Below are 27,981 nucleotides of genomic sequence, written 5' to 3' on the forward strand. Positions count from 1 at the left end.
GCTTGCTGCGGCACGCAAGAGCCAGCACATGACGCAAGCCAGGCCCACATGACGCTCATCTGGGGCAAGTACATAACGTGCTGAGTGCGACCTCGTTCTTCTATCGACGCTGCCTCACCTGCCTGACCCACACCATGTCCGACCCGTACACGACCTATGCGCGGCCCAAGTCGGGCGTCGGCCCCGTGTTCCGGTACGCCCCGCCGCGCACGCAGGACTAACGCGCAGCGGCTTCGTCATCGCGCTCGGCGTGCTCTGCGCGCTCGCTGCGCTCGGATGGGGAGGGTACCGCGTCGCCCTGGTCGGGCGGTGGCTCGCCGCCGTCGTGCAGCTGCACAAGGCGCACAGCACTGGTGGGTGCTGCTGGCGCCTTTGCCGCCCGTCGCCTTGCCGCGCCGCCTCGCCGCCGCCGCTGACGCAGCAGTCATCGCGAGCTGGGTGTACAACGCCGCGACGCTGGTCGAGGGCGTGCTCCTCGTCATTGTGCTCGCGCCGACCGCGCTCACGGCGGTAGTGTACGCCATCCGCCGGGCCCCGACGGGCCGCTGGCGCTGGATCGTGACGCTGGTCGTGGGGATCGTGTGCTTCTGCATCATCGTCGGGCTGAGGGGCGGGAGCAAGCCCGACCTCGACAAGTACTGCGACCGGGTGTCCCAGTACGGCTACTATGACTGTGGGTCGCCGTCGCCGTCGGCTGGGCGGGGCAGCTGACAGAGCAGGGTGCTACGACGTGTGGGCGCCGAATATGGGCATCAGCGCGGGTACGGCCGTCGCCTTCCTCCTCTTCATGGTGGGTCCTCGCCCCGGCCACTCCCCCCTCCTCGGCCATTCTAACGCCCGCCCAGCTCCTCTTCACCGTCTTCTTCTACAAGAACCAACCGGTCGGAGGGAGTGCGGGCCACGTCCCGCTCGGCATGCAGCCCCTCGGCCACCCGTACGCCTTCGCGGCTGGCACCGGCGCGGCCTACTCCAACCAGCAGTACCCGCCCCCGGCCCAGCCGTCGACGTACGACCCGTATGCGCCGTCGGGACAGTACCCGTACCCCACGCCGTATGGCACGACGTACGGCAGCCGCGAGGCCGACGACAAGGACAGCGTGCACTCGCGCCCTCAGAGCATTGGGTACGGAGCGCAGAGCGTGGGGTACGGCGGGCCGCAGGCCGTGGGGTATGGGGGGGCACAGAGCGTGGGGTATGGCGGGCCGCAGTACGCGTACAAGTAGGCCCGCGGGGGTGATGTCGGGGATGGGCCGAGGGGGCCGACCGGAGGGACTTGCAGCATCTTATAACGTTAATGGATTGTGGTGACGCCGCGAGCCGCGGTACGCGTGGGTGCGTCGCGTCGTCGCGAGCAGAGCAGACCGAGCCAAACACATGCCGACATGGGGCGGAAGCGAAGCCAAGCGCGACGCGTCGTCGCATCCGCCGTTCCAGCGGTTCCAGCTGGTGACTACCGGCGGAGCGGCGTCGCGGCGTCGACAAGCGCGCTCAAGCGGCGCAAAGACATGCGGAACGCGGCGTGGGCGCGACCGCGACGGCAGACTGCCCGCTCCCCAACCGTGGTCCTCCCCCACCCGAGGCTCACCCCCCGCTCACAACACTGTACCTCGCCCCGCCCGCAGCGTACCTCCCCTCCCTTGGCCCATGCATAGCGCCCGAGGCACCTCCGCGCCGGGCGCGCCGGACTCTGTGGCTCAGGACGAGCCGATCATGACGCGCGCGTTGTTGGGAACGCGCGCCTGGCCTGCAGTCGCTGCCGCTGCCGCTGCCGCAGCCGGGCCCGGCCCAGCAGCAAGCATAACGCTGCTCCGGCTCGCGCTCCGGCAGCGCTCCGGCTCCTCCCTGCGACGTATGTACGTCCCTGCTCTGCCCCCGCGGCATGTTTACGCCGCCCTGGCTGCCGTCGTATTGTACCGTGCGCAAAGCTAAAACATAGGCACCGTACAGGGGCTCGTTCCGGCGGCACGCACGGCACCGAGGCCTAGTGGCGAGTACGTACCGTTGCCATGGGTTTGTTTGTGTCGCCGACGTACGTGCGTGGGCTGGGAGCTGGGTCGCGACGACCGACGACTGGAACCGGCCAGGCCTTGTCATGACTGCTGGGACTCACTGTTGACATCTGCACATCCGTGAGCGACGAACGGCGACCACGCACCGCCTAGCTAGCTCTCAACTACGACACACAATGTCAGCGCTCAAGAGGTGCGTGTGCGCGTCGGCAACGCTAACCCCCAGGCCAGGAGCAGCGCTCGCGGCCCTCCTCGCCGCCGTGCTCGCCGGCGCGCTCGCCGCCTGGGCGGGGTGGAAGGCGGGCCACCCGCGCGCGGTGAACACGACACCGGGCGTGATGGAGATCCCGGCCGCCGCGGTGCTGGGGCTCGCGTTCTTCGCGTACCTCTGGTCCACGTTTGCCATCGCCGGCGTGAGTTTGCGGGTTGGTGACAAAGCTGACCGCAGCGCGTGCGCAAGGCCAACCCCGTCCTCCTTGCCTTCGTCGGCCTCCTCGGCCCCGCAGGCGCCGCCTACACCATCGTCCTCGCGGCCATGAACCTCGCGCGCCGGCGCGACCGCGTGCTCTGGGCCGCGTGTGTCTCGGCGCTCCCGGACAAGGGCAGCACGGAGGGGTGCGAGCGCGAGTGGCGCCGGCTCTGGCGGCCGGTCAACATCGCCGCCATTGCCGCGGCTGGCCTCGTCCTCGTTCTCACGGTAAGTGGAAGGGCGGCGGCGCTCGCGGCTCGCGCTAACGCGCGCTCGCAGCTCTACGTCCTCGCGTACCTCCGCCACATCAACGCCGTGCACGCCGCCAAGAGGCGCACGGAGAACTGGATCGAGAAGGACGCGCTCCGGCGCGACGCGGGCATCGGCCGCCTCGTCATCACGCACACGGTCCCACTAAACGAGACGACCTCCTCCCTGCCCATGAGCCCGGCGTCGACGGCGCACCTCAACCCCGCGCGCGCGAGCCCCAGCCCGACGCCGTACACCCCTCAGCGCTACATCCCCCACTCGCGCAGCCAGATGAGCGGGGTCTCGGGGGCCGGCTACGCGCCGAGCGAGACCGTCACCTACTACGACGACTTTAGCGAGACGATGCACGGGGGCGAAGACGCACGGGGGTACGACGAGCGCCTGGCCGGCACGGGTGGCATGCGCTCGCCGCCGCTGCCCGTCGTCGACGTCGACCGCGAGTTCCAGGAGTACATGAGCGCGTCGGGCCACTCGCGCACCTTTTCGCGCGGGACAACAGCGACGGGATACTACTCGGCGTCCCACCACTCGGGGTACTACTCTGACGAGGCTGAGCCGCGCACGAGCAGGGTCGGGCGGGCGATGTAGCGTGGCCTGACCCAACACAACACTCCCCATATAATGATGTACGACTTGTGACGCCGCGGTGCGCGGTATGCTGCGGGGCAAAGACCGGCCCCAGGACTACGGGCGTGCCGAGAGGACGATGAGAATTCAAGGTGCGTGCGTGTGTGGTCGGTTTCATCGCGACGGGTGGGTTGGCTGGCCGGGGCTGGCCGGGGCTCGACGTCGAGTCGACGACCGTGTCGCGTAGGCGACGGTCAGAGGGGGCGAGGAGGGAGCTGTCTGTCGTCAGCCGTTAAGAACGGAGGACAATGACAATGGGGAGAACCGCGTGCCCTGGCGTTTCATCGACAAAGTGTCGTGCGCTGCTGCGTCTGTGCGTCGTCGTTGGTCCGTGCCAGTCTCTAGGTTTCAGGGTGAAACGCCAGGAGAGAGCAAGAGTCGTCGGGCACATTCCTCTGCTCTGATGCGTCGTCCTTGTCCCAGTCGTTGTCGCTCTCGTCTCGTGCCCTCGTCGTCGTCTGTTGGCTCCATGACCCCAGTCTCACCACTCTCCTGCGCTACTCACCCTCGCTCACTCCCCCCAGCTAACCCAGCTCTGACGCAACAAGCTCACAGGCCCAAACCCAACCCCCCCCAACCCCCCAACCCCCTGCCTCCGTCGTCTACCCACCGCCGCCACCGCCGACGCCGTCGCTCCGCCTCTCACTTGCCCAGACTCACACACCGACCAACGTCTGCGACATCTTCAATGCCCTTCGCAACACACTCACTCTCGCCTACATAAAACACTCGACCCCGGCCATCAACGCGACGGGGCGAGCGAGCAGCCCAAGCAGCAGCTAGCCAGCAATCATGATGTCCCGGTTCAACAGGTGCGTACTACCCCCCCACGCCCACGTGCTTCCGACGGATGGCTGATAACCCGCCCCAGGTGGATAGTCATGGCCGCCTGCGCGCTCGCCGCCGGCATCTGCGGCGGCCTCGGCGGGTGGAGCGCGCTCGTCGTCGCGCGTGATGGTGAGTGCTGGGGTAGAGCGGCGCTGACGGCAGACTCGACCTCCTCCCTCTTCGTCATGGAGATCATCACGGCCACGCTCATGTTCCTCGCGATCCCGTTCTTTGTCGGCGCGTTCGCGCACGCCGCCATGGTGCGTCGTGTTGTTGGCTCGTGCTAACGGCCAGAAAAAGCAGCGCGCCAGCCCGGCCCTGCAGCTCGGCACGCTCGTGCTCGGCGTCGCGCCGGCCCTGTTCCACATCATTGTCCGCTTCGTCGGCAGGGCGCAGATGACGTTCCGCTGCCGCCTCGAGCCGGTGTACGACCAGACCCAGTCGCTGCCCAAGATGGTCGAGCAGCTCGACCCGGCCACGCGGCGCGGGTGCCAGGCCGCCTGGGCGCAGCAGACGGCCGGCGTGGTCATCGGGTGCGTCGTGCTCGTTGCGTGCACTGTGAGTCGGCGCCTCGGCGTCAGGAGGCACGGGCCAACGCCAGCCCTCCCCATCCCCACGCTCACACCCCAGATCTACGTCGTGGCATACTACCGCTCCTGCGACGCAGCGTACGAGGCGCACAAGCGCACCGTCGCCTACGGCATCCTCACGTACCGCCAGCACGCGCGGCGCGAGCACCGGCGCCGCACGCAGGAGGCGCACGCAATGGCGCAGGCCATGGCGCAGGCGCACGCCGACGCGACGCTGCCGTACCCGCCGGCGGCGGGCGTCAGCGCTGGCGGACCAGCGAGCTGGGCGCAGGGGGGCAAGGAGTCGCTCGCGGGCTGGTCGCCGCCCCCGAGCTATGACCACACGGGCGAGTGGAGCGAGGAGAAGGGGAAGGGTGACGAGGCGCAGCCGCGGCCCAGCCAGGTCGGGCTGGCGTTCTAGGCGCGGGGGCGGATGAGGGGAGACGACGAGACGACGAGAGACGACGAGACGCCGGCCACGAGCCGAATAGCGACGAGCGAGCGCGCAGCGCAGCGCAACGACACGCTACCACGATAACGATCCAGTACGCACAGCGCACCGCGCACACGACACTGGACGACTCTGGCGTGCATGGCCTCACGCCCACGCCGCACGCCCGCCCGCGCACAGGACAATGCCACACGGCACACATTGCTGCAACAACAACAACAACACGTTGCCAGCCACCCATCGCCCAGCATCATGAAACCATTAATACGACCGCATTTGTACTCTATGCACCTTGTACCAGTATACGGCAGGCCAGGGAGGTGCAGCAGGTGGGCAATCCCCTCGGCTGACGGGTACACGGCTGACGGCCACGGCGCTCCCGCCGTGCCTTGTCGTTTCGTCTCCTCACTATAACTCCCCGTCTTACGTCTTGTTGTTGTTGTTTGCCGGCTGCCTCCTGCCGCTCTGGGCCGTCGCGACGGGGCAGCGGTGCTCTGCTCGCCTCCGGCCCGTGGGATGCGCAGCGCTCACTGATCAGACGAGCAGGGAAACGTGGCCTAAGCCTGGCCACACGCCTGGCCGTCAACAACGTCAAGCCTCCAGCCGACTAATTACCGCCAGAAGAGGGAGGAGGGGGTCGGTCGGGGTCGGTCGTTATGGCAGCGGCGGTGGTGACGGCGGTGAGGGTGAGCATGCATGCCCACAGGCCAAGCAAAGGTGGTTGCATGCATCCACGAGTGTCTTCTCACACCACACTGCACTCCTCATCATTGCTACTGACCAACGGTGTAGGGGAGGACGACCCCGCCACCACCATGACATGGAAGAGGTGGGCGCCGCCGACAGACGGCCGCTGATCCCAGACCCGCAGCGGCCCTGCTCGCAGCGTTCTCCGTAGCCCTCGCCGTCGGCCTCGGCACCTGGACGGCGATAACCCCGCTCCGGGCGTTCGGTGAGTCGGCCCAGCGTGAGTCGCCTGCTCCGTGCTGGAGGGAGGCGCGGGGCTGACAGCGGCGGCGAAGAATACCCGCCCACCATCGCCATCCTGCAGCTCATCATGGCCGTGCTCTTCCTGCTCCTGGCCCCGATCTTCCTGTATGCGTTTGTGCATGCGGCCATGGTGCGTGGGGCCCGGTGGCACTGCTAACGGGCTAGAGCAACGAGAAGGCCGACCTGTGGCTCCGCCTGCTCACCGTCGTCCCGACCGTGCTCGTCGCGGCGTGCTGCATCGTCCTGCGCTTCCTCGGCCGGGTGGGTTGCCTCGCTGGCCTAGCTGACCCCCAGCGCCTAATCGAGCGCCAGTGCACGCATTACTTTGAGAAGGGCGAGTCTGGCCCACGGCGTGAGTGCGTGCGAGTTTGCAAACCTAATGCGGCAGGGTGCCACGGCCGCTGGCGGCGCGATACCATCATCTTTACGGTGCTGTCGAGCGTCCTCATGATTACGAGCGTGAGTTGCCGGCACGCCTCCCAGCTCACACCTAGCTCTTCATCGTCGTCTACTACGCCCACGTGCACCGCCGCGCCGTCAACCAGAAACAGGTCGACCAGTGGATCACGAAGGCGGCCGAGCAGCGCGACCGCGAGATGGGCGTGCCGGCTGCCAAGCTGGCGCGGCGCGTCAGCGCAAAGGGCGAGCGGCTGCGCACCGCGCCCTCGCCCGCGCCGCAGCTGCCCCCGATCCCGAGGGTGTACAGCGTCGTCGCAGGGTCAACCGCCACGCTCGACGTGCAGCGCGCGCTCGTCCACGCCGGGCCGAGTGCTACGCACACGCCAAACTTTGCCCAGGCGCCCCACGGCAACACGGTGACGGCCGCCGGCGCCTCGGGCCAGCGCTACGCCGAGAACCCAAAGCTCTATCCGTACCCCGAGAGCTCGAGCGGCCACTCGGACATGCTGAGCCCGACGTACTCTAGCTTCGCGGCAAGCAGCTCCACCCAGCACCAGCAGCACTACAACTACCGCTCCCAGGAGCTGCCGTACCACTACCCCTACCGCTATGGCGGGTACGGGCAGGGCCCGAGCCTGGCTGCGCTGAGCCAGCACGTGCCCGAGGACAGCTCGGAGTGGGAGGAGGGCCTGGTGGACGAGTACGGCGCGATGGGCGGCGCGAGCGCGCGGGATAGCGAGGTGGGGCGCGCGCTGTGAGCTTGGGGGCTAGACTGTGTTTGTACCATTTGGGCATACTATGCACGAGTATAATGATAGCGGTGGGTCAGTGGGTCGGTCAGTGGCAGGCAGGCGGACAACACGTAGCATAGAGACAACCAAGCACCCAGCAAAACACAATCTACAGAGCAGCCGGCCTACACAGTAGATCAGCCCCGCCCCCCGCCCCCCCCTACTTGGCCTTGACCACCTCGTCGTACGACGCTAGCGTCAGCTCGGGCACGACGGCACACTCACGCGGCTCGCTGGGCGTCGCAGCGCCCTCGGTGTCGAAGAAGCCGACGCCGCCGTCAAACTCGTCGCCGTCCGCCACGGCCGGGGCCGGCGCAGGCGCCACAGCGGCGGGGGTGACGACGTGCAGTGTCGGCGCTGGGGTCAGCCCGGCCCCGGGGTACAACGTACCTGGGCTGCCGGCCTCGGCCCCGGCCGGCGTCGGCACGGCAGGCGTCGGGGCGTGCGACACGCCCTCGGTGTCCCACACGCCGACGGCGCAGAAATCCTGCGGCGTCTCGGTGCCCGCCGCAGCGCCCGTGCCGGCGCTCCTCGCGCCGAAGAGGCTGCCGGCGATGGCACGCCACCCGGCCAGCACCTCACGCTTAGCGGCGCCGACCTGCGCGGCCACCTCGCCCGCCTGGGCCCCAAGCGCGCCCCGCACCCCCTCGTACTCTTTCGCCAGCTCGCGCCGCGCCGCCCCCGCCTCGCGCGTCAGGTCGGCCTGCATCCCGCTCAGCTCGGTCGTCATGCCCCGGAACTGGGTCGCCCACTCGTTCTGCGCGATGGCGAAGGCGGAGGCCACGTTGTCGTAGGCTGCGGTGAGGGCGGCGGTGGCCTGCTCGGCTGGGTCGGGGGCGGCGGCGTCGTCGTCTGGCTGGGCCGCGTCGCTCTCGGGCTTGTCGGTGTCCTCGGGCTTGGTGTCGGCCTCAGGCTTGGTGTCGGCGTCGGGCGTGGTGTCCGCCGCTGTGGCCGGCGCCGCCGACACAACCTCCACCACTGGCGCCTCTGCCGCCGGCTCGCTGCCTTTAAGCTGTGTCATTTGGGCCGGGTTCTGTGCCGTCAGCGCGCTCGTCCCCGCAGCCCCCACGCTCACTCACTCAGCGTCGATCAGTCAAACTGCTTGTACAGGACAGTGGGAGGTGGTGGCGATGGGGTTGCACGCGGTGAATGTTGGCGACACGGTCGGTCGATAGTTGTGGGGGGACGCAACTCGCTAGCAGCTACAGCTCGCTGTCGGATCTCGCCGCCCGCCCTGCCGCACAACACGTGGCTTGACGTCAAGTGGCGCATGACTGGTTCTCGGCGCTGTCCAGCGAGCATCATGCGATGGCATTGCTCTCGACGACACAACGCTGCTGGTGATGACTGACCAGGACAGCAAGCAGCAAGCAGCAAGCGGCTGCAGCAAGGTAGCGATAGCAGTAGCAGTCCACACATGGTGTAGCCTGTGTTGGAGCCCCGCCCCTGTTTCACACCCTTCCACCATGTCCCTCCAGCCAGCCATCACAAAACACCAACACCTGACCCCGACAACAACCTGGCCGATGGTCGCTGTGCCTGCTGCAAACTCTCACGGCGACCTCGACCTGCTCGCCCTCTTGAGCACAGGGGTGTGTGCCATGTCCCAGGTGATACCGCGAGCCAGCCTTTGCCCGCGCCGCCGGTCTCGGTCGCACCTGCCGCTGTCTCGCACAAACTTATCCACACCTTGACCCACCACCCCGCTTCTATCTCGAATCTAACTCGCATCTAACTCGGCTCCTCTTCGCTCCTCCCACCGCCGGAGAAACCTCGTATCATGGTCGCCAGCGACACGACATCGAGCGCGAATAGCACAGGCAGCGGCAAGCCTCCTCCTCGGCCAATCCGCTCAGCCCGCCGGTAAGTGGCCTCTTATGGCCATCTTAACCCCTCACGGCTGGTGAACCCAGGCTAACGCTGGCGGCAGATTTGTCGCACTCGCGCTCTCTGGAATCTCCGTCTGCTGCGCATTCGCCTTCGGGACAGCTGGCGCCATCTGGACGGGCCAGCTGGGCGAGTATGGTGAGTCACTTTTCGAGCTTGCTCGGCTCCGCTCGCACGGTTCGTCCCGTGGGCGTGCGCCTCCCATCCCTGCCGCAGCATCGTGCCGCGTCGACTTGGTAGTCACCGCTGCTTGTTTGCTTGCTTCCTAATGAATGGGCCGATACGGGTTGGAGCAGTTGGAGCGGTTGGAGCGCGTCCAACAGCGTCTGGCGCGCCCAACGTCCTGAAGGGCCTGCGTGGTATGGACCCCAAGTCCGCCAACTAACACTTGCACGGGAGGCGTCCACGGCCAAAGCGTCCTGATAGGGCTGGGCGCTGGCGTCGCTGGTGGACTGTTCCTCCTTGCTGGACTTGGCATAGTGGCCTTTGTGCACGCCATATCAGTAAGGACATTGGTTACTACCCTGCGACCCAGAAGCTGATGTCTCTCAGTGGGGCCAAACTAGCCGTGGCAAGCGCGCAGTGGTGGCGGGCACACCCCTAGTCGGCGCCGCTACAATGTCTTGTAACATCGTTCGACGATATGTCTGCCAGGTTGGTGGTGGTTGATTGGTTGTGCCGTGGCATACACGTCCCCGGCTAACGTTTCGCGCGCTCCGCGCACCGCAGGACACGATTGTGGGCGTCTGTCGCGAGAGAATCGCAAACGAGCAGCGCCGCGTCAGTGCCGCCACTGCCGACTTGACTACCGGTGAGTGCAAGTGCAGCCGTGGTGAGACAGTGATCGAGGTGGCGTGCGGCTTTGGAACGGCGCGTGGCTTTGGAACCGAGGGCTAACTGTAAAGCCTGTACTCTTAAATGGCGCCGAGACAATGCCCTGGCGATAGCCGGAGCTGTGGGCATAGGAGTCATGACTGTGAGTGCGCTGCGAGCCAGAGTCGCGAGTGTAGACGACGTCGGCTTAATCATTGTCGATTTCGGAATACAAGTGGCAGCTGACGCGATTAAGGCGTGGATCACATACTACTTTGTCGAGGCCGCATGGTTTGCCGCACGCCCAGTCCGTTTCGGGGACGCAGCCGTGGCTATCGACCTCACAGAGGACGTCTACCGCCCCGATGCGTTCCGGCCCCGGTCGCTGATCGTCGCCGCAGCGTCGCGCGCACGAGGGTATGCCAGCAGCCCAACGCCGGCGGGCGACATGTCTGCCGAACTGCCGCCGTACGAGGCGGCCTCGGCAGAGTCGGCGTCAGCGTCCGAAACACACGACTTTGCCCTCAGCACCGGGCACGGCGGGTCGTGGGACGACCACGGCCACGGCCACGGCCAGTACAACATGTTTGCTGCCTGCCCCGGCCCCGGCCGCGTGCTCGCCGATCGGAAGGGCCCGGCGCCGGGCGCGCCGCAGCCAGTGCGAAGCCTTAGCGAGCGCAGCGACGGCTCGTGGCTTGTGGTCCGCAATGGCAATGTGTAGTGCCCACTATGCGGATGTGGGCAGCCGCGAGTATCGGTGTCGCGGACGTGTGGAGGGCGAGTGAGGCGGGGCTCGGACGCCTCGTCGGCCGGCTGACACGGGCCGCGGGTGCGCGTGGCTCGGTGCCACCGCCACCTGGCCCACCGCCGGCGTCGGCCCACCCAGCGCCGCGGTGGGCAAGCGCAGGCGGCGCAGCTAGCGCCGACCCGGAAAGTTGTACAATAGCATCGTATTTCATAAAGCGCTGTCGTAATGGACGTGATGATAAGGTTGCGCTCTCGGTAACGATGATCTCGGGGAGGGATCGTAGCGGCACGCGCCTCGCGCTGGGTGGCATCGGGTGGGCGGGCGTGTGGGCGGGCGGGCGTCATGACCCCATAACACAACGTGGCGGCTGTGCGAGCCGTCGTCAGCGGCGCCGGCGATGACGAGCAAGCAAGGCGACAATGAATTGATGCAGGTGAGCCGTGGGTGCGCCAAGCTGCGCCGGCGGGAGGGTTTCGAGACTGGTTGTGAGAACATGCGTCGAGAAGAGGCAAGGCTGGCAAGGATGCCAGACGTGCGATGGGACGACGACAATGCGCAGCACGCCAAGGTCGAGCGAGCGTCGAGCCGGAGTGCCGCGGCCCAAGTGTGCGCCGCCAGCCTCGGCCAACTCAGTCAGTGCCTGCCCAGTGTCACCAGCCCACCGCACGTGGATCTAAATGGATACATACATGCTACTGACTATCGGTACACGAAGATTATACGGAAAATCCAGCCGTGCTAGTCTACAACGTGGCGGTCTGAAGGGGGATGAAGAAGGATGATGATGCCTCGGGTGCGAGTTTTGGAGTGGGCATGGACGGGATCTCGGTACGCGCGTCGGCGTCGACCTCCCAGTCCTGCTTGCGGACGGCGACAAACTCGGAAGCGGGCGGGAGCCAGCCGTCGGTGCCCGAGCAGTCTGGGGTGGGCGGCCACGAGGGCACCTCCTCCTCGAGGCTCGAGTGCGACGAGTCGGACGGGCTGGTGCACGACATGGGCGCAAAGCTGATTCCGAGGCCGATCAAGCCACCAGCGCCGCCGAGCGCGCCAAAGCCGGTGGTGAGGTCGAGGTCCGAGTGGCTTGGGCAGCACGTGGACGGGACCGGGCGCGGCGCAGCGAAGGGGTCGCAAAACGCGGGCGCCACGTCGTCACCGGCGTCGGCGGCGCAATCGACGACGTCGGTGCCGAGCGCCACCGGCGTCGGGACAGGGAGCGGGTCCGGGAAGGTGAGGGGAAGCTCGGGGTGGGGCTGGGCGGGCTCTGCGAACGCGAAGCGCGGGGCGTCGGGCAGGCGCGGGGCGAGCTCGTGCGCGGCCGCGGGGTGGACCCAGGCCGAGAGCGAGACGCCGCGCACGTCGGAGCGGTAGTTGGGGAAGTAGGTGGCGACGGGCTCGTCCTCGTCGGCGAGGAGGGCGGGGTGGGGGAAGCCGGCCTTGGGCTGGGGCTGGCGGCCGCGCGCGAGGCCGCCGCGGGCGTCGAGGTCCTCGAGCTCGGCCTCGGACATGTCGACGCGCCAGAGGACGAGGGCGTCGAGCAGGTCCGAGGGTGCTGGCCGGCCGGCAGCGAGGAGGATGGCCGCCTTGAGCTCTTGCACGGTCGCGTCGGGCGCAATGTCGACGAGCGTGAGCGGCGCAGAGGGCATGGCGTACGTGCCGTCGATGGAGGCGAAGCGAACGCAGAAGGTGAGGGGCGTGGCGGGCGAGGGCTTTGCCCAGTCGAGGGTAGATGACGAGGCAGAGCGGGCCAGGACGTCAATGTGCTCGCCGTCACTTCCGTCCGGGAACCAGTCACGAACTGACGGGCAGGGCTTGCCGCAGCGGACCGATCGGCGGCGTCCTCGCACGCCGTTGGCCGCCGTCAGCTGGCTCGCATCGTCAATGTTGAACCCAGAAAAGATGGAGAGCAGGGGCGCAGAGGCGCCATAGCGCTCCGAGTAGGCGCCGGCCTCGTAGTATGCCTGCCAGGGAATCGAGACCTGCATGTGTTAGCGACGAGTCCGACTTTGAGAACATGGGCGGGGGCCAGGGAAGTGGTCTGTGGGATGGCCGGTGTTGGAGCTCGCTCGCTCGCTTCCCCACCGGAAACCGCGGACAAATGTTCTAGATGGATGGCAACGCGTGGATAGGATAGATGGATGGTGGCGTCGCGGCCCGCGACGTGGACTTAGCGTCGCCGTCGCGGATGCCGAACGACGACCACATGCCGACGTTGGGTGTTGGCCTGTTGGCTCGTTGGCTGGCCACTTGGCCACTTGGCCGACGCCACATCGAGTAAGGTGACGCAACACTGAATGGCAGGCTAGCGATCCGCCCGCGGCAGCGTGCATGGCCGGGAGGGCGCATTGAATGCATCAGGCCCAAAAGACCCGTTGATGCAATGGCCGAGACAATATCGCCGGCGTGTAGTGCATAGTGCATGCACGATACATCAAACGGCTTTTTTTGTGGTGCGAGTGGGAGGTGCGGGATGAAACACGTCGCCGCGGAGAAGGGAGGGCTGCCACAACTCACCTTGAACAGGGACATGGACGAGATGCCCGTGTGCTGGGCAATGGCCGAGCGGATAGCCTCGACGGGCTCGTCGGCGGATACGCGGATAGCGAAGAGCTCGCGCTGGGCGGGGCCAGAGTCGATGAGGACGCGGAGCGCCATCGTGTTGGTGTTGGCCGTTGGTTCTGTTGGCGGGGCGGCCGAGACCGAGGCAAACTTGCGGCGGCGGTGGAATATTCCGAGGCCCATGGTGGTGAGGTGCGGGGGGGAGGGTGTGCTACAGGCAGGAGTTGTGCGTGGGAGGTGTTACGCTCGAGCAGTATTGTAGTGCTGCGACTTTGGGAAGGGGGGGGTGGTAATACAACGGGGTGGTGGACGGGTACGGGGTGCTGGGGGTAGGCTGTGAAGTGTGGTGCCGTGGCCTTATGTAGATCACAAGGACTGGTGATGGTGCCGTATGCTTCTGCCGCTCGCTGCAACCTCCCGGCAGGCTGGCTGGCTGGCTACCTCGCTCCCTTATCCAGGAGAGGGAGAGGGAGACCATGTCAGGTGCGTGCTCCAACGGAACAATAGGCGGCTCGAGATACCGCTCGTTCACTCTGGCGAGCGGACGGGCCACAAATGTCGCGCTACAATCAAAAGGTGATCGGCAGCGTGCATGCAGCCCGTTACACGGCGCGTGTCACCCCCCACATTCGGACCCCTATCGACCCCGGTGGTGGCGGCGGGAGGGAACGAGGGGAGGGGACGAGGGGGACGAGGGGGACGAGGGGGGGACAAGCAAGGCAAGGGAGCAGTCGGTCGGCTCGGCTCGGCAGATGGTGACGAGGCGAGGCGCTTTGCTTGATTGGTCGGCGCACGCGTCCGCGCCTTCACGTCACATCTCAGGATCCACCAGGCTTTCCTTAACATTATTTTCTCCTCTGCGCAGGCAGAGTGCGAGATCGAGCCAGCCAGAGGCAAGCAAGGCGCGCGTGCCGGGTGCATGGCGTGGCAAGCCAGCCAGCCCAGCCAGCCCAGCCCAACCTGGCCTTCTGCATGCCAGGCCACACCATGCCCACGGCGGAACCAAGACACGGCGGCTCGTCTCGCCGTTGACGCTAGCGGCGCTCTCAGGCTACGACGACGACCACAATGCACACCGAGAAATCACGCTCCCACGTCTATGCTTTTCGAGGACAAGCGCATCCCCTCGCTCTTCACAGGCACGGCCACGCCATGTCGCGCGTGCGTGCTCCGAACAAGCGCGCCGGTCGCGAGCGAGAGAGGTGTTCCCAAAGTCACTGGCAGGCTGGCTTCGGTGCATTTCGCGAGGCACCTCTGCATGGCTGGCACCTCAATTTTTTTCCTCCTTCTCCGCGCTGCTGGCGTCACCAAGATGGGCACCTATACGACAGTATACTCCGACACGTAGCTCTCGGCCGTCCCTTGGTGGCCCTGGTGGCCCTGGGCGCCTGCGCTGCCCGGCACCTCACGCACGCGGGCAGCTCATTAGTCCACGCCGCCTGAATCACAGCGCCGCCTCACGCGGCAGCGCTGCTTGGCGTTGTGGAACAGGCAGGCAAGCAGCCAAACCCCTGCCCACTGATCAGCACACGTATGTGCCTTGCCCTCGCCTCGCTGTTACCGGTGCCGTGGGCAGGGCAGCCAAGGGTGTTACCAAGGTTAAGGGAGCTTTTGATCGTGGCGTTTTGCGGGAGCAGCGCGACACCCTCGACCCGGTCTCTCCCCTCGTGCGCCACTCGACTCTGCCTCTCCCGCGAGCCAGTTGATGATGCCACGAGCGACGAGGGTGCTGTGTGCTGGGCGGTGCGTGTCATTCTCGGAGAAAGTGTGCCCCTGGCAGCCGCCCACCTCATCGTCGTTTACATGCGGCATATACCACCAGCTCGGAGAGTGCGTCGGTGAGGTATCTTTGCGCCGATGTTCTCCAGCTGCAAGCCACTCGCATGCATGCTCGCACTCGGAGCACGGAGAAGAACGGCTCGCCCGCGACAGCAAGACAGGAGGACAGCGGTGTATCCATTAGCTAGCGTCCGGTTTCAGGAGCACGACGACGGCATCCGCTGCCTATTCAGCTTGCCCATCCGAGCATGGCCGTGAATCTGATTCCAACAGGGGTCGCTGGCTGGCGGTCATGGACCGCCGCCAGGCAGCCGCCTCGTCGCCGCACTTCTTCCAGGCAGAGTCAGGCCGCACCAATGCTCGCGTCACGCTGGTTCTCAACTGCCCTGGTTCCAGCAGGCCCGGTTCCAGTACCGCGCGGTGTCCCTTGACCCCGGTGTATGCCGGCATTCAGCGAGCGCGGCGTCGCGGCGAGGGCCAGCGCCAGGTCACTCGGCGTGGCGTGCAGCATCCATCGTCTTCTGCCTAAACCACATGTGCACATTAGTTTACATGCCTTACCTGCCAAGCAGGCTGCTCCCGGTGATTAGGCCAGCCAGAGCCCCCCCCCGGCCCTTGATTGCTCTATTGAATTGCATGCCATCCGACAGAGCGAATTAGCTCTCGGACGTGCGCTTCCATTACCCAGAACTGTGCTCGGGTAGGGACTCTGGCGCGGCAGGGCAGCCACCGGCCAGGGGGGAAAGCGGGCGGGGCCGTAGTCGGTCTTGACACCTGACCACACCCTCCCCCCGCTCTCTTGTTCTTTGATCGTCAGGAAGAAGAGCCAACAATTAGTCTCAGGTTTGGCCGACCGCCGTGCCGCGCGCCCCCGGGGCAGCCACGCGGCAGGCGTGTGGTGATGTGATAGCAGACAGAGCAGCAGCAGGCCGAGCAGAGCAGACAGAGCATGCCGGTGACTGTCGTCCCCGCAGCCAGCTGCCTCCCGCCTACGCCACAGTGCTGCACAGCTACACCTGGCGCCTCATTCCCTCCCTCCAGTGATCGCTGATCAGCGTCCCACGTAATCCTGACGCGGCAGCAACGACACGCAACGACCCAGTGCACGTCCTGTACGTCGGGTCGACGCCGCCGCCGTGGCCGCCGCCGCCGCCCCCGCCGCCTCGGCAAGCCACGCCCCTGCCCCCGCCACGCACATCACACTGGCTAAAGCCCCCCCCAGCCCCCCGCCAGCCCTCGACGTCAGTGGCCGCCGCTCGAACAATGCGTGCTCGCGATCGCGACTGCTGGCCACATCAGTCACCCTCGAATCGTGCACTCTGCGTCCTGCTGCGCCACGCACCAGCGGGCTTACCAAGGTCCCTGACCACCACCGCCCGACGATCACGAACATTCGCACGGCGCACGATGCATGCGATACAATTCAGCTTCAGCGTGGCAGCAGCTCGCGTGGCCCGTGTGCCACCCTCGCCGGGCCATCAGGTCTGGTACCCGCCCCCGTTGCGCAGCGGCGCTCCTGCACCCGTGATAGGGGCTCTGCGCCGGCGTGAGAGTCACCGGCGTGAGAGGCAGCCAGTTGGACGACTAACCCAGCCCCCTAATCGGTGTGCACGAGTGAATTGGCGTCCGAGGTCGGTCGGTCGCTCGGCGCACTGGCTCGTACTGGACTCGCGGCCGCGACGTGACAATTAAGTCGGTCGGCTCGCGATGCCGAGACCGGGCCGCGGAGCTCGGCGGAGCTGGGACGGACGAGCCCAGCACCGTGCTCCGCGGCGCAGCACATGCCCCCGCCAGAAGGCTGCAGCGCGTAAACGTGAATCGGGCTAGACGTACGCGAGATCTCGAGCGAAATCTCGTCTCGCCGCGCCCCGCAGCTAGTGGCATCCAATCACCACTGGAATTCAGTGGCACCCGGCACCCCGTAGTAGCTTGGTTAGCCCGGCCGCTATGCCGCAAGTGCGGTAGCGGCAACGAGCGCCGCTCAATCTCCCTCGTCGTCGCTGGCGGCGACTGCGAGCTCGCCGTCGGAAGTCGCTTGGAAGGCACACTGCTGGAGCGGAGTGGCAGCACGCGGTGCTGACGCGGCGCGGATTCCAGCAAAAAGGTGAGACACGCGCGGGGCTAGCGTATCGCGTGCGCTTGTTTCTGAGCGACGAGACGAGACGAGACGAGACGAGACGGGCGGGGGCGACTCGAACAGCCGAGCTCACGGTGTCCAGACCGCGCCGGAGGTTGGGATGCGAAAGAGATCGAGCTCGAGCTCGAGGCTCGGCACGCTCGGCGCGCTCGGCGCTCGACGCAATCGACTCGACCTCTTGCTCTCTTGCTGCCCCGCCTGCCCGGCTGCCCGGCATCGGAAAGGCCCCCTAACCCCCCCCTCCCCCCCGCGCCCCCCGATATCGCGAGCCCCAGTATCCGACGCAAAATGAATGGGGTCACGCTAACCCGCAAGGGTGCGCTTATCGTTTGCTGGAACGCGGCCTCAACAGCGCGCGCTTGGCGCTGCGGGGCGGCGACCATGAGCGTGTCTGCGGCTCTGGCTCGCTGTACAAGGCCTTCTATCCCCGCTCCTCATCTGCATTCCGCGTACGTAGCCTCGCGTAGAGGACTGTGGAGGTATTGTAAAGGGACGACGAAACGGACTAACCTCGGTGTGGCGTTTCTTGGAGCGTGGCGTTCGATCGCGGGGGGTGGTCAGTTTTTTTCCTGGCTGCTGGCGAATTCACGTTTACACACAATGCATGACTGAGCGGGCTCGTTCGGAGACGAGCTCGCTAGGGAGATCTAGGATGGGGATAGACAATAGACGATGACGAGACTGCTGCGAGTCGGAGACGAAACTACGGAGATACCGTTGTTTGCCGAGACGACTACGTGTATGCTTACTCTCCGACGGGGGTGGGTGGCTCTGCACCTTAGACAGATCTAGGAGGGCCTGCTCGCTACGAGCCGGATCTCCATACCAAACCAACTCAAACTCTTTCAAGATATGTGTCTCACGCGGCGTGGCGGATCAAGTTTCTCTCTTCCTCACTGTTCCGAGACAGCGTCGGCTCCAGCGGAGCGCCAGAGGTGGGACCGGCGGGAGGGGCGCTAGCACCTGCCGAACTGCGCGGAGCAGACGCCGGGGGCTCATCCATCCAGCTGCGCTCCGCGTCCTGCTTCTCCTTTGTCTCGGCCGAGCGCGAGTGGTCGTAAGGAGGCACCTCGTAGGCCGGCGCCGAGCCGGGTCCACCCGCAGGCGTGTACGGCGGAGCGACAGGCGCAAACGGCGGGGGCTGGTACAAGCCGTTGTGGCCAGGGTAGACCCCAGCGGGCGGTGGCGGGTTGTGGGCGTATGGGTTGGACGGTGTGAACGAGTCGAGGGGGAATGAGCTGGCGTTGGTGTCCTGCGTGCGGCGCTGCTGGCGCCCGGCGGAAACGAGGGACCAGAAGAAGAGGAGCTGGGGGCGTCAGTGGGTGTCGCCGGAGGTGGGGGGCTGGGCGCGGTAGTGGTGCCTCGGCGAGATGCTCAACAGCCCGAGGTTGGCAACTGCTCTCCGTCCATGTTCGTTCGTACACTGACTCCACCTGACATCCCCATCCAAACTCGCAGACTCACCGAGGCAAGAACCAGCAGGACGAGGTAAAAGTAGGTGTAGTTGGTGTTGCGCTGCCACCTGGCGTTGCAGTCTGGAGTGCGCGGTCAGCAGTGCTCTGAAGGGCGCACCAAGCTCGCTGCGCCGCAAGCCCGTGCGACTGCGAAACACTCACCACGGTCCCAGTTGTTTCTGTTTGCGTTTTGCTCGCACAGGCTGATAATCTCGCTCTGTGCGCGATTAATTAGCCCTGGACGTCACCAATTAGCCCGCTGCGTACCTTTGCGACATATCGCCAGACGATGAGCACGACGCCGTACGCGGTCGCGAGGGCCATGCCGAGGGGCGCGAGGATGCCGACGGTCACGATGCGGGGGAGGGAGAGGCGGCACTGGGATGTCAGCTGCGATACCGGCCACGATTCAGCTGACAACTCACACTGGTGAGCAGGAGCGCGATGCCGACGACGACGATGCCAAACGCAATGCCGCCGCGGATCGCGTCAAACATCTTGGTCTTGGGCCCGGAGTCGCTGCGGTCGACAAAGGCCGACACGCCAGCCCAGAAGCCGAACACGACGGCGATGAAAGCGAAGATGCCGGCGGCCAGGCTGGCGGGTTAGCAAGGACCAGACGGAGGGTAGCTCACCCCGGGCCGAGGCGGGACTGCGGCCCCGTGAAGCCTTGGTTCTGGCGAGCTGTTGTGCGTGGGTCCATGTTGGGTGATGGAGTCGTTTGGGAGTACGACCGTGTTGTTGTGCGACGTGTGGGAGTTGGTGGAGGCGAGGAAGGGAGGGTCAGTGTTTGTCCGGCGGGGATAGGGGAAGCAGCGGGTTGCTCGCACTCACGCATGGGGATCTAGAAGAAGTAGGTCGTGTTAAATACTGAGATGATGATGGTGTGGTGTGTGATTGACAAAGACGACGAGCAGAGAAGTCGAAGGTGTTTGTGTGTGAGAGCGAGCGAGGAGATGGCTGCACAGCCGCCGCCGCCGCCGCCGCCGCCGAAAAAGCAAGGGCGGCGGCGACAATGACGACACGACACCAAGCGCTCCTCTTGGCGGCGGTGCATTGCCACGAAGGTTCCAGCACATCAACACAGTCACAACAATCTCATGCATACAGTCACCGTCAGGCTCGTCGACTCGTCGTGCTCTCTATACAGCGTATCCGCCCGGCTCGCGGCGGTCGTTGTCGCGCCTCGCGGGCGGCTCGACGCCCTCGTCCCTAATCCACTCGGGCATCGACTCCTTCTCCGTCGTCTCGCGGGCGCGGGCGTGGTCGAACGGCGGCGGGGCGTCTCCGTTGCCGCTCACCACTGCGCCGGTGCCCGCGCCGAAGGCGTACCCCTGCTGCTGGGGCGGCACGGCGCCGGGCCGCGGCTCCATCTGGTAGCTCTGCGCCAGGGCGGCGGTGCGCGCGGCAAACGACGAGCCCTTCTTGAACTTGCGCGTCTGGTAGAAGAAGTGCACGAAGATTGCCTGGGGTCAGCTCGTCTTGTCTTGTTGCCACTCACGGCCCAGAGCCCGATGGCGACCGACGCAATGTACGTCCAGATCGTGGTGTACCGCCACCGTGAGGCGCAGTCGCGCTCTGAGGGGTCAGCGGCGCACTCGGCACGAACGCACGGTAGACGGACAGGGCCGGGTCAGGCGCGCGCAGGGTACACGCCGAGATCAACTCGTCCTTGGCGGTCAGCGCGAACAGGCGGCCTAACCCACCTTGCACACGTAGCGGCGCACAATGTTGAGCACGAGGGTCGCGGTGCCGAGGAGCCCGGCGAGGACCATGAGGGCGGGCATGAAGCGGACGCCGGGGCGCGCGCGGCCCGTGGCGGCGTGGAGGACGCCGACGCACGCGCCGAGGCAGCACAGGATGAGGAGGATGCCGAAGCCGAGCCACAGGGACTTGATCTTTGGGCCGACTGGGGTGGGTCAGCTCGCCCAGCGGCGCGACGTACCATGCGCGCTGTCGCGGTCGAGGAACGTCGAGATGGCGTAGAGCAGCGCGCAGACGGCGGCGATGCTCATCCAGAGGACGTCGAGCCAGCTGTGGGTCAGCGGCGGGGGGCCGGAGGGCAACTCACCGCCCGTTGCGCTGCCAGAACGTCGGCTGCGGCGCGTACTGCACCGGTGGGGGCGGCGGCGCATAGCCCGTCTGCGGCGGGTAGGCGCCGAGGTGGGGGTAGAGGTTTGGCTGGTGCGGGGGCGGCGGCGCGCCGGGCGGCGGTGGCTGGTACTCTGTCGGCGGCATGAGTGGGGTGTGGAGTGGAGAGGAAGAAGGCCGAGGATGGGTCCACTCACGCATTTTATGGGTTGATTGATCTGCTGTGCTTCGCGTCGCGTCGCGTCGTCGCCACCGAGAGCTGTGCTGGACTGCTGCTGGTGCTGCGTTGCTGCGTGCTGCGACAACAACAAGTGGCGAGGAGGAGTGTGCAATGTAAAGCTAACAATCTCGTCGCCAAGAAGGTCGAGGCCAGGTGATGCACTGAATCTTGAAGCAGCACCCCTCCCGTCCCGCGGGTCGCAACCTTGTTGGTGCCAAGCCCTCCAACCCACCCAGGCACCACCGCACGTTGCCGACGCCCAAACCCGCACGTAAGCCATCATTATACATTCGTCAAGTCGTTACAACAAAACTAGAACGGCACGCCGCTCTGCCGTGGGCGTGGGCGCGCCGAGCGGCGCTTCGAGCGGCGGGCAAGCGCCTCCGAGCCGGCCGTGTGCCGCTTGGACGGGGACGAGGGCAGCGGCGGGATGGGGGGAGCACGCTCGCCGGGCGCCAGCGCACTGACTTGGCCGACTTTGTCGACTTTGCCGACGCAGAGTGCCGGCTCCCGGCGCTCCGCTTGGACAGGTTGCTGAGCCGCTTGAGGCTGAGGCGCGGGAGCGGGGGCGCGTCCTCGTCGGGGCCCAGCGCGTCGTGGTACTCGCTGCCGTGGGCGCTGGACTTTGCGTCGTGGTAGAGCGACCTGTCGTCGCTGTCGTCGACGCCCTCCCAGCCGTCTTCAGCCTCGCCAACCACGCCGCCGTCGTCCACCACGCCGCCATACACGCTCAAGTGCTCGAGGCTCGGCTTGGCGTCGTGCTCGAGACTCGGCTTGGCGTCGTGCTCGAGGCTCGGCTTGACATCGTACTCGGACGACAGCCTGCCCCCTGCCCCGAGGGACAGCTTGCTCGCGCCGTACCCCTTCTCGGCGTCGTCGTGGCGCGCGTACGCCGGCGGGCGGCTCGGCGACGCATACGACGGCAGACTGGCCGTCTCGTCGCGCTCCTTGCGGTCCGCGTATCCCGTGTCAGCGGTCTCGCGGACCGCCTCCTCAGGGGTCTTGGTCATGCCGAGGGCCGCGCGCGCCGCCGCGAGCTGGTCGCCCGCTGCCTCTGGCCCGACCCTGCGCACGTGCTGCACGGCGCGGGCGCGGATCTGGCCGCGGCGACAGAGGGAGAGGTACGCCGCAAAGAGGGCGTGGCACATGAGCACGAGGAGCGCGGCGGGCACGACCCAGATGCTCCCGATGTCGTAGAGGCTCTCGCAGTCGTGTCTGTGGGCGCTGCACCCGCTGAGGAAATGGCGCCGGCCGGCGTAGTGCGCGGCCACGCTGAAGGCGAAGAGGAAGGCTGCGTACAGCGCGGCCGAGGGCACGGCTGCGCGGGCCACGAGGCGGCGCGGGGCGGTGAGCGCGCGCAGGCCGGCGAGCGGGATCCACAGCCCGCCGAGCGAGGCGAGCGCGAGCGCGACGTTCGTGCCGAGGGCTGAGGGGGACGCTGGCCGTCAGCGATGTAGGAGGGGGCACTCACCCCTTGCGGTGCGCGCGCGCGACGCGGCGAGCCCGCAGCTCACGACGCCCATCACGAGCGCGAGGGTGGCCAGGATGCCGACTGCGATGCTGGCGTCAGCTCGGTTGGGGGGGAGGCGCACCGTTCGCCCAGTGGCTTGGGACTGCTCATGGTGTCGTAGATGGTCAGGTCAACGTCAACATCGGCGTCGCCGGCACGGATTGTTATTGTTTTGTTGCTGCCAGGCGAGCCAATCTCGGCGGCCAGGCGACGGCCTGCATACCCCTGCGGCTGGCAGGGCGAGGCCCGCTCCGCTGGAATCGTCGCCAGGCGCGTCGTCAAGGAGGCACCGCCACAAGCGTGTCGGTTGTGCCCCCCGGCGGCCAGGCACGACCACCTCGACGACCAAGCTGCTGTTGTTTGCATCCTGCCCAGTTTGGGATCTTGATCCGGCAGAGTGGATACGTGCTGGGTGGTGACACACGGGCGTCGCACTTCTCGCGTGCTGGGGTGTGTTGTGGCTGCCCCTTGCTTGTCGCACCACAGCTGTGGGTCGCGACATGCCTCCCTTGGGTGTGGTAAGACGAGCGTGTGCGGCCTTGCGCGGTCAGTCACCTTTAAGCTCCAGCGAGGGTCCTAAGAGAAGAAAAACATAAACAAAACGAGCCACCTACACGTGGCGCCTGTTGTGTCGTGTATCTAGGCGGGCATACTCTTGCAGGCACTCCTCGCAGCCTACCTGGATCCTGCACATCGGATGTTCCACTACACCTTTCCGAGAGGAAACAGCGACGCGCACGCAGCCGGCCACCAGTAGACCTGCCCCGACAGAGCCAGAAAGAGCAGAGTTGTGCAGGGACAGGCGCAGTCGAGGTGCCGACCGGACAGTCAGCGTCAGTCGCCTGAGGGCGGCCTCGGCGTACTCTGGGGCTATTGGATGCCTTGGCTGATGCCGACTTCGACGAGCGGCAGCGCCCAGATCCCTTGAGGTATCGCCCAGGACTCGGTGGGACCGACGCCAAGGGCTTCGCGGCTCTGCACGCTCTGTGACACAGTGAGTATCTGAGCAGGCGAAACTAGGCGGCCGTGCAGGCATTCAGGATGCTCATCACTCATCAGTGTGCTTCTGAGGCCACCGCTGACAGTGACCGATTTGGCCAACTTCCGCCGCATCGGTGGTCTGGACGGCGATCCACTGGGCAACCAATACCTCAGCTTGCATATGCACAGGGCCCAACCGCCACCTAACACACATGCTCGATCTTCTGCCCCGAGCTCTTCTTCGGCCCGAGGTCGCGCGCAACGAGTCGCGTAAACGACTCGATCATGAGCGTGAACAGCGAGCGCGACAGCGCAGCGTCCCAGCGCCCCTTGGACGCCTCGTCGCGGATGAACGCGTGCTGCGCCTGGACCTCGACGAACTGGGCGAGCGTCAGCAGCCGGCTTCTCCTGGCACCACCTCGCACAACTCACCGAGAACGTTGCGCCCGCGTCGTCGAGCGTCTCGCGGATAAGCGTCCGTCCCGCGCGGTCGACGTGCGTATCCTGGCGGGTCAGCTCGACACACGCGCCTCACCCACCTGCTTGCCGAACACCAGCACCACCTCGCCCTTGCCCGTCAGGTCGCCCTTCTTGACGCGGACGAGCGTGTCGTCCGATTTGCCCTTGCCGAGAGTGGCCGAGTGGACGCTGGGGTGTGAGCTAAAGTAGCAGGTAGTGGTGCAGCTCACTCGGTCGCAAAGTAGCAGAAGGTGCTCAGGACGCGGGGGTCGAATGCCGCCTGGGGTTAGATGGGATGACACGGTCTTCACCTACGCGGAGGGCCTGCATGGGTGTCAGCAAATGCGGAATATTCGTACCCACCAAGTGACCGCCGAGACACATGCCCGTGGCAGCAATCCGCCCATTGCAGCTCGGCAGGGAAGACAGGAGGTCGATGGAGAGGGTGGCGTCCTGGCGTCAGCTAGATTGGTTTGCCGTCAGCTAACCTCGTCGTATGCCTCGACCGTCTTCTCAATCTGCGCTGTCAGTCAGGCCTCGGGCACCACTCCCACCTTGTAGCGGTTGCCGCGGTCGGTACCCTCGGTGTCGTAGGGGATGGCTTCAGGCCCCTCGAACTCGTGGAAGCTCGAGGGAAGAGCAACGACGTAGCCCTCCGAGGCGATGTTGCCCGCGAAGCGCTCGACGGGCCCAGTGACCTGGTAGATCTCGGAGAAGACCACGCCTAGAGTTAGCCGCTGCCGAATCCGCCAACTCACAGCCAGGGAACTTGGCCTCTGGGTAGTCTGGGACATTGGGCTCGATGATGAAGATCCTGATGGTGCCCGCGCGGCCGTTGGCCTTTGTCGGGATGTCGTGGTACGAGGTCTTGATGAGCATTGTGGGTGTAAGTGCGACGAGCGATGGGCAACGACCAAGTTGTCGTTCATCATGCCCAGTGACGTACCTCCACTCGTGCCAATGCCGCCAGGAACCGCCGGCATCAGGCACGCCACAGGCCGGGAATTGGCGCTATATCGCCGGGATGCCACCTTGGCTGCACGCTGCTTGCCGGCTGCGGTCATTGCAGTCATCGAGCGTCTACAACGAGTCGAGCAGCATCCACACCCAACATCTCATCACACATCGCATCAGATACCCACACACATACCCCACAATGTCAGGCTTCTTCAGCTTTGACACGGCATTACCCGACGCTAGGAAGCAATCCCAGCAGCCAGGCGGCTTCCAGGGCTTTGCCCAGCCCGGCGACGACTTCACCGGCCTCGGTGGCGCCGGCGCAGGCGAGGTGGAGGACCTGGCCGTCTACCAGTGGGGCGAGGGCGCCGGCGGTCTGCTTGAGACGGGCGACGACTTCAACGATGAGACGTTTGGCGACGCTGGCGGCTTTGGTGAGCGGAACAAGAGCCGCATTGTGGCAGCGGACAATGGTGGCCGAGCTGACCACCTGCAGATGGCGACTTCCAGTTCTCATCACAGCCCCAGCAGACGAGCAGCAAGCCCCGCGTCGCCTCTACCAGGTCGCACTTTGGTCCCAAGGCCCATGTCGACCTGTTTGCAGCGACCGAGGACGACTTTTACAGCTCGCGCCCGACGCCAAAGAGTGAGCTGCCGGATCCGGAACACGACTGACCCGCAGAGTCGAACAAGACCGGCAAGAAGCAGCAGCAGCGCCAGCCTGAGCCTGAGCCGCTTTGGGCCAAGGCTTCGCCTGCGAACGCTTGGGGTGCTGCTCCTGCCGGAAAGACACACGGCCAGTCCGGGTCCATCTCGCGCGGCGCCGCTCCCCCTCAGCAGATCCTGTCGCTCGATGAGATCGAGGCTGAGATGAGCCGCACGAGCATCGACCAGCCCCGCGCTCCCCCTCGCCAGCAGGTGCTATCGCTCGAGGAGATTGAGAGCCAGTTGGTTGGCACCGCGCCTCAGCAGCAGCTGCAGCCGCAGCAGCACCAGCAGCACCAGCAGCCTCCCCAGCAGCAGGCGTGGCAGCACCAGCAGCACCAGCAGCCCCCTGCCGGCCCAACACCGCCGCCGCAGGGAGCGCAGATCACGCCCCCTCCCGCTGGCCTCCCCGACTCGGGCTACGCCAAGGGACAGGCTCTCCTCGACAGTATGTTCCCCGACCTTGGAAGCGCGCCGCCACCCCAGCAGCACCAGCAGCAGCAGCAGCAGCACTACCAGGGCCCTCCCCCCGAGCAGCGCCAGCCGTCCCCCGAGGAGCTCGCGCGCATGGAGGCGCTGCACCAGCGCATCTCGGCCAAGATCGAGGCCATGTCCAAGCACAACAACCTGATGGGCAACTCGGACAAGGACTTCATCACGCGTATCCAGCTGTCGCAGCTCGCGTCGTCCGACCCCTACTCGTCCGACTTTTACGCCCAGGTCTACTCGGCGCTTGTGCGCCGCCGCGAGGCTGCCGACGGCAACGGTCCTGCGCCGACCGTTGTTCAGGTCGCCCCAGGATTGGGCTTTGGCGTCGGTGGTGCTGCCGGCAACCGTTTCGGCAAGATGGGCACGTCGACGATGCAGCGTCTCAACACGCAGGTCAAGAAGCTCGTGTCGACCACGGCCAAGCGCCAGGCGAATATGTCCAGCGACGCGCTGCAGGGCGCCCTCGGCCGCGTGCCCCGCCGCGGCGCCACGCAGGCTGCTCCCCGCCCCGTGCTCGCCGTGCCGCAGGCACACCGTCCCGAGCACCGCCCCGTCAACGTGCTCAACCAGTCGACTGGCGTCACGCGCCCCGCCCTCACCCGCAAGCAGGTCATGTTTGCGCTCGAGGAGCTGTACGACGACGTGCTCGAGCTCGAGCAGATGCGCCGCGACGCGCCGCCCCCAACGGACGTGCACGGTGTCGAGGCGTGGAACGCTGCCTGCGCGGCCAAGGTCGAGGGCCTGTGGACCAAGCTCATGGTCATGGAGCCGTTGACGATCAGCAACCCCCATCCGTTCATCTCTCTGATCAACCCTCTCAAGGGCCAGCGCCTGTTCCCCCGACTCTTGCGCCACCTCCCTCAGCAGCAGGCGCTCACGCTCCTCACGCTGCTCATTGCGACCTACCCCCAGCTCAACGTTGTCGCACGTGCGCCGCCACCACCAGTTGCCGACTCGTCGATGCTCACCAAGGCCGACAGGCTGGACCGTGCTCAGCGCGAGGCCGAGACCGACTCGTTCCTGCACAACATCATCCCGGGCGTTGACATGCTCATCAACCAGTGCAACCTGGGCCTTGTTTCCGGTCTCCTTGGCATTGTTGCCCAGCGCATGGAGGTGTGGAAGGTGGCGTCGACACGTCCTGGTGTGGCACTGTTCACCGCGTTATTGTCTCGCGCTCAGACGCTCGTCCGTGCGCCGCAGCCCGACCCGAACCATCCCGACCAGCCTGCGCCAGTGGACCCGGCCGAGGTCGACCAGTGGAACAAGACGTTTGCGTACCTGCTGCACCTTGTCATGCCGCACCTGCCCGAGCTCTTCCCGTCTTCGCAGGCGCAGAAGTTTGCGTTCGGCCCTGGCGCGTACCTGCTTGGCGGGGACGCTGCGGGCGCCAAGCAGTTCAACGAGAAGGAGGGCATGGAGATGGAACGACGCGAGGCCGAGACGTGGGCGTTTGCGGCCGCGCTGGCCGTCAACGCTCCCGAGGGCGAGCAGACCAACCTGGTTGCTGCGCTGCGCGAGAAGATCTTGCACACGGTGCAGGCTGCGCGCGACCCGCACACGCCGCGCGCGCGGGCCGAGCTCAAGCTGCGCAACGTCAACATGTTCCTGCACGGGCTTGGGCTCGACGCGTCGATGATCGAGTAGGCGGGGCCGGGTGGCGAGTGGGTGTGTAGTAGTAGTATCAGTCCGAATCAGTGTCGTATTTTTTTTAGACACGGGGGTAGTGAGACCCGCACAGAGATCCAGCAGATATCCATTGTTATCCATCGATGCATACTAGCATGTGGAG

General features: G+C 66.2%; 13 protein-coding genes across 13 annotated transcripts; 6 read left to right on the top strand and 7 right to left on the bottom strand.

Annotated features, from left to right (window-relative positions):
• Positions 1-134: 134 nt before the first annotated feature.
• Q8F55_004068 (uncharacterized protein) lies at positions 135-1,223 on the top strand (the record flags this gene model as incomplete). The annotated part of the gene is made up of 5 exons (XM_069352591.1): positions 135-193; positions 229-353; positions 425-673; positions 720-790; positions 846-1,223. The coding sequence occupies 5 exons, from the start codon at positions 135-137 to the stop codon at positions 1,221-1,223; spliced, it is 882 nt and encodes a 293-aa protein (XP_069210009.1).
• A 962-nt stretch (positions 1,224-2,185) lies between these two features.
• On the top strand, positions 2,186-3,336 carry Q8F55_004069 (uncharacterized protein; the record flags this gene model as incomplete). The annotated part of the gene is made up of 4 exons (XM_069352592.1): positions 2,186-2,202; positions 2,236-2,422; positions 2,470-2,706; positions 2,758-3,336. 4 exons carry the CDS (start codon positions 2,186-2,188, stop codon positions 3,334-3,336), a joined length of 1,020 nt encoding a protein of 339 aa, XP_069210010.1.
• An 831-nt stretch (positions 3,337-4,167) lies between these two features.
• Q8F55_004070 (uncharacterized protein) lies at positions 4,168-5,300 on the top strand (the record flags this gene model as incomplete). The annotated part of the gene is made up of 5 exons (XM_069352593.1): positions 4,168-4,187; positions 4,247-4,332; positions 4,366-4,463; positions 4,498-4,761; positions 4,834-5,300. 5 exons carry the CDS (start codon positions 4,168-4,170, stop codon positions 5,191-5,193), a joined length of 828 nt encoding a protein of 275 aa, XP_069210011.1. The 3' UTR covers positions 5,194-5,300.
• A 738-nt stretch (positions 5,301-6,038) lies between these two features.
• Positions 6,039-7,370, top strand: Q8F55_004071 (uncharacterized protein; the record flags this gene model as incomplete). Its single annotated transcript, XM_069352594.1, has 7 exons — positions 6,039-6,052; positions 6,087-6,190; positions 6,246-6,343; positions 6,379-6,474; positions 6,526-6,565; positions 6,602-6,672; positions 6,708-7,370. 7 exons carry the CDS (start codon positions 6,039-6,041, stop codon positions 7,368-7,370), a joined length of 1,086 nt encoding a protein of 361 aa, XP_069210012.1.
• Positions 7,371-7,563: 193 nt separating this feature from the next.
• Q8F55_004072 (uncharacterized protein) lies at positions 7,564-8,424 on the bottom strand (the record flags this gene model as incomplete). The annotated part of the gene is made up of 3 exons (XM_069352595.1): positions 7,564-7,595; positions 7,629-7,760; positions 7,794-8,424. 3 exons carry the CDS (start codon positions 8,422-8,424, stop codon positions 7,564-7,566), a joined length of 795 nt encoding a protein of 264 aa, XP_069210013.1.
• A 1,484-nt stretch (positions 8,425-9,908) lies between these two features.
• Positions 9,909-10,824, top strand: Q8F55_004073 (uncharacterized protein; the record flags this gene model as incomplete). The annotated part of the gene is made up of 4 exons (XM_069352596.1): positions 9,909-9,944; positions 10,020-10,101; positions 10,256-10,266; positions 10,360-10,824. 4 exons carry the CDS (start codon positions 9,909-9,911, stop codon positions 10,822-10,824), a joined length of 594 nt encoding a protein of 197 aa, XP_069210014.1.
• A 770-nt stretch (positions 10,825-11,594) lies between these two features.
• On the bottom strand, positions 11,595-13,590 carry Q8F55_004074 (uncharacterized protein; the record flags this gene model as incomplete). Its single annotated transcript, XM_069352597.1, has 2 exons — positions 11,595-12,827; positions 13,363-13,590. The coding sequence occupies 2 exons, from the start codon at positions 13,588-13,590 to the stop codon at positions 11,595-11,597; spliced, it is 1,461 nt and encodes a 486-aa protein (XP_069210015.1).
• A 4,592-nt stretch (positions 13,591-18,182) lies between these two features.
• Positions 18,183-19,615, bottom strand: Q8F55_004075 (uncharacterized protein; the record flags this gene model as incomplete). The annotated part of the gene is made up of 7 exons (XM_069352598.1): positions 18,183-18,629; positions 18,788-18,858; positions 18,940-18,994; positions 19,045-19,155; positions 19,203-19,374; positions 19,413-19,461; positions 19,612-19,615. The coding sequence occupies 7 exons, from the start codon at positions 19,613-19,615 to the stop codon at positions 18,183-18,185; spliced, it is 909 nt and encodes a 302-aa protein (XP_069210016.1).
• A 304-nt stretch (positions 19,616-19,919) lies between these two features.
• Q8F55_004076 (uncharacterized protein) lies at positions 19,920-21,069 on the bottom strand (the record flags this gene model as incomplete). Its single annotated transcript, XM_069352599.1, has 7 exons — positions 19,920-20,243; positions 20,279-20,355; positions 20,391-20,448; positions 20,484-20,686; positions 20,723-20,811; positions 20,849-21,002; positions 21,066-21,069. The coding sequence occupies 7 exons, from the start codon at positions 21,067-21,069 to the stop codon at positions 19,920-19,922; spliced, it is 909 nt and encodes a 302-aa protein (XP_069210017.1).
• A 331-nt stretch (positions 21,070-21,400) lies between these two features.
• Q8F55_004077 (uncharacterized protein) lies at positions 21,401-22,709 on the bottom strand (the record flags this gene model as incomplete). Its single annotated transcript, XM_069352600.1, has 4 exons — positions 21,401-21,469; positions 21,553-22,514; positions 22,560-22,648; positions 22,681-22,709. The coding sequence occupies 4 exons, from the start codon at positions 22,707-22,709 to the stop codon at positions 21,401-21,403; spliced, it is 1,149 nt and encodes a 382-aa protein (XP_069210018.1).
• A 1,073-nt stretch (positions 22,710-23,782) lies between these two features.
• On the bottom strand, positions 23,783-24,445 carry Q8F55_004078 (uncharacterized protein; the record flags this gene model as incomplete). Its single annotated transcript, XM_069352601.1, has 5 exons — positions 23,783-23,959; positions 24,012-24,083; positions 24,119-24,227; positions 24,269-24,318; positions 24,398-24,445. 5 exons carry the CDS (start codon positions 24,443-24,445, stop codon positions 23,783-23,785), a joined length of 456 nt encoding a protein of 151 aa, XP_069210019.1.
• A 72-nt stretch (positions 24,446-24,517) lies between these two features.
• Q8F55_004079 (uncharacterized protein) lies at positions 24,518-24,917 on the bottom strand (the record flags this gene model as incomplete). Its single annotated transcript, XM_069352602.1, has 3 exons — positions 24,518-24,556; positions 24,593-24,762; positions 24,797-24,917. The coding sequence occupies 3 exons, from the start codon at positions 24,915-24,917 to the stop codon at positions 24,518-24,520; spliced, it is 330 nt and encodes a 109-aa protein (XP_069210020.1).
• A 277-nt stretch (positions 24,918-25,194) lies between these two features.
• On the top strand, positions 25,195-27,836 carry PAT1 (DNA topoisomerase 2-associated protein pat1; the record flags this gene model as incomplete). Its single annotated transcript, XM_069352603.1, has 3 exons — positions 25,195-25,429; positions 25,492-25,641; positions 25,678-27,836. The coding sequence occupies 3 exons, from the start codon at positions 25,195-25,197 to the stop codon at positions 27,834-27,836; spliced, it is 2,544 nt and encodes an 847-aa protein (XP_069210021.1).
• Positions 27,837-27,981: the final 145 nt, after the last annotated feature.

This window comes from Vanrija albida, assembly GCF_041260175.1.
Source record: "Vanrija albida strain AlHP1 chromosome Unknown contig_3, whole genome shotgun sequence".
Taxonomy (NCBI): Eukaryota; Fungi; Basidiomycota; class Tremellomycetes; order Trichosporonales; family Trichosporonaceae; genus Vanrija; species Vanrija albida.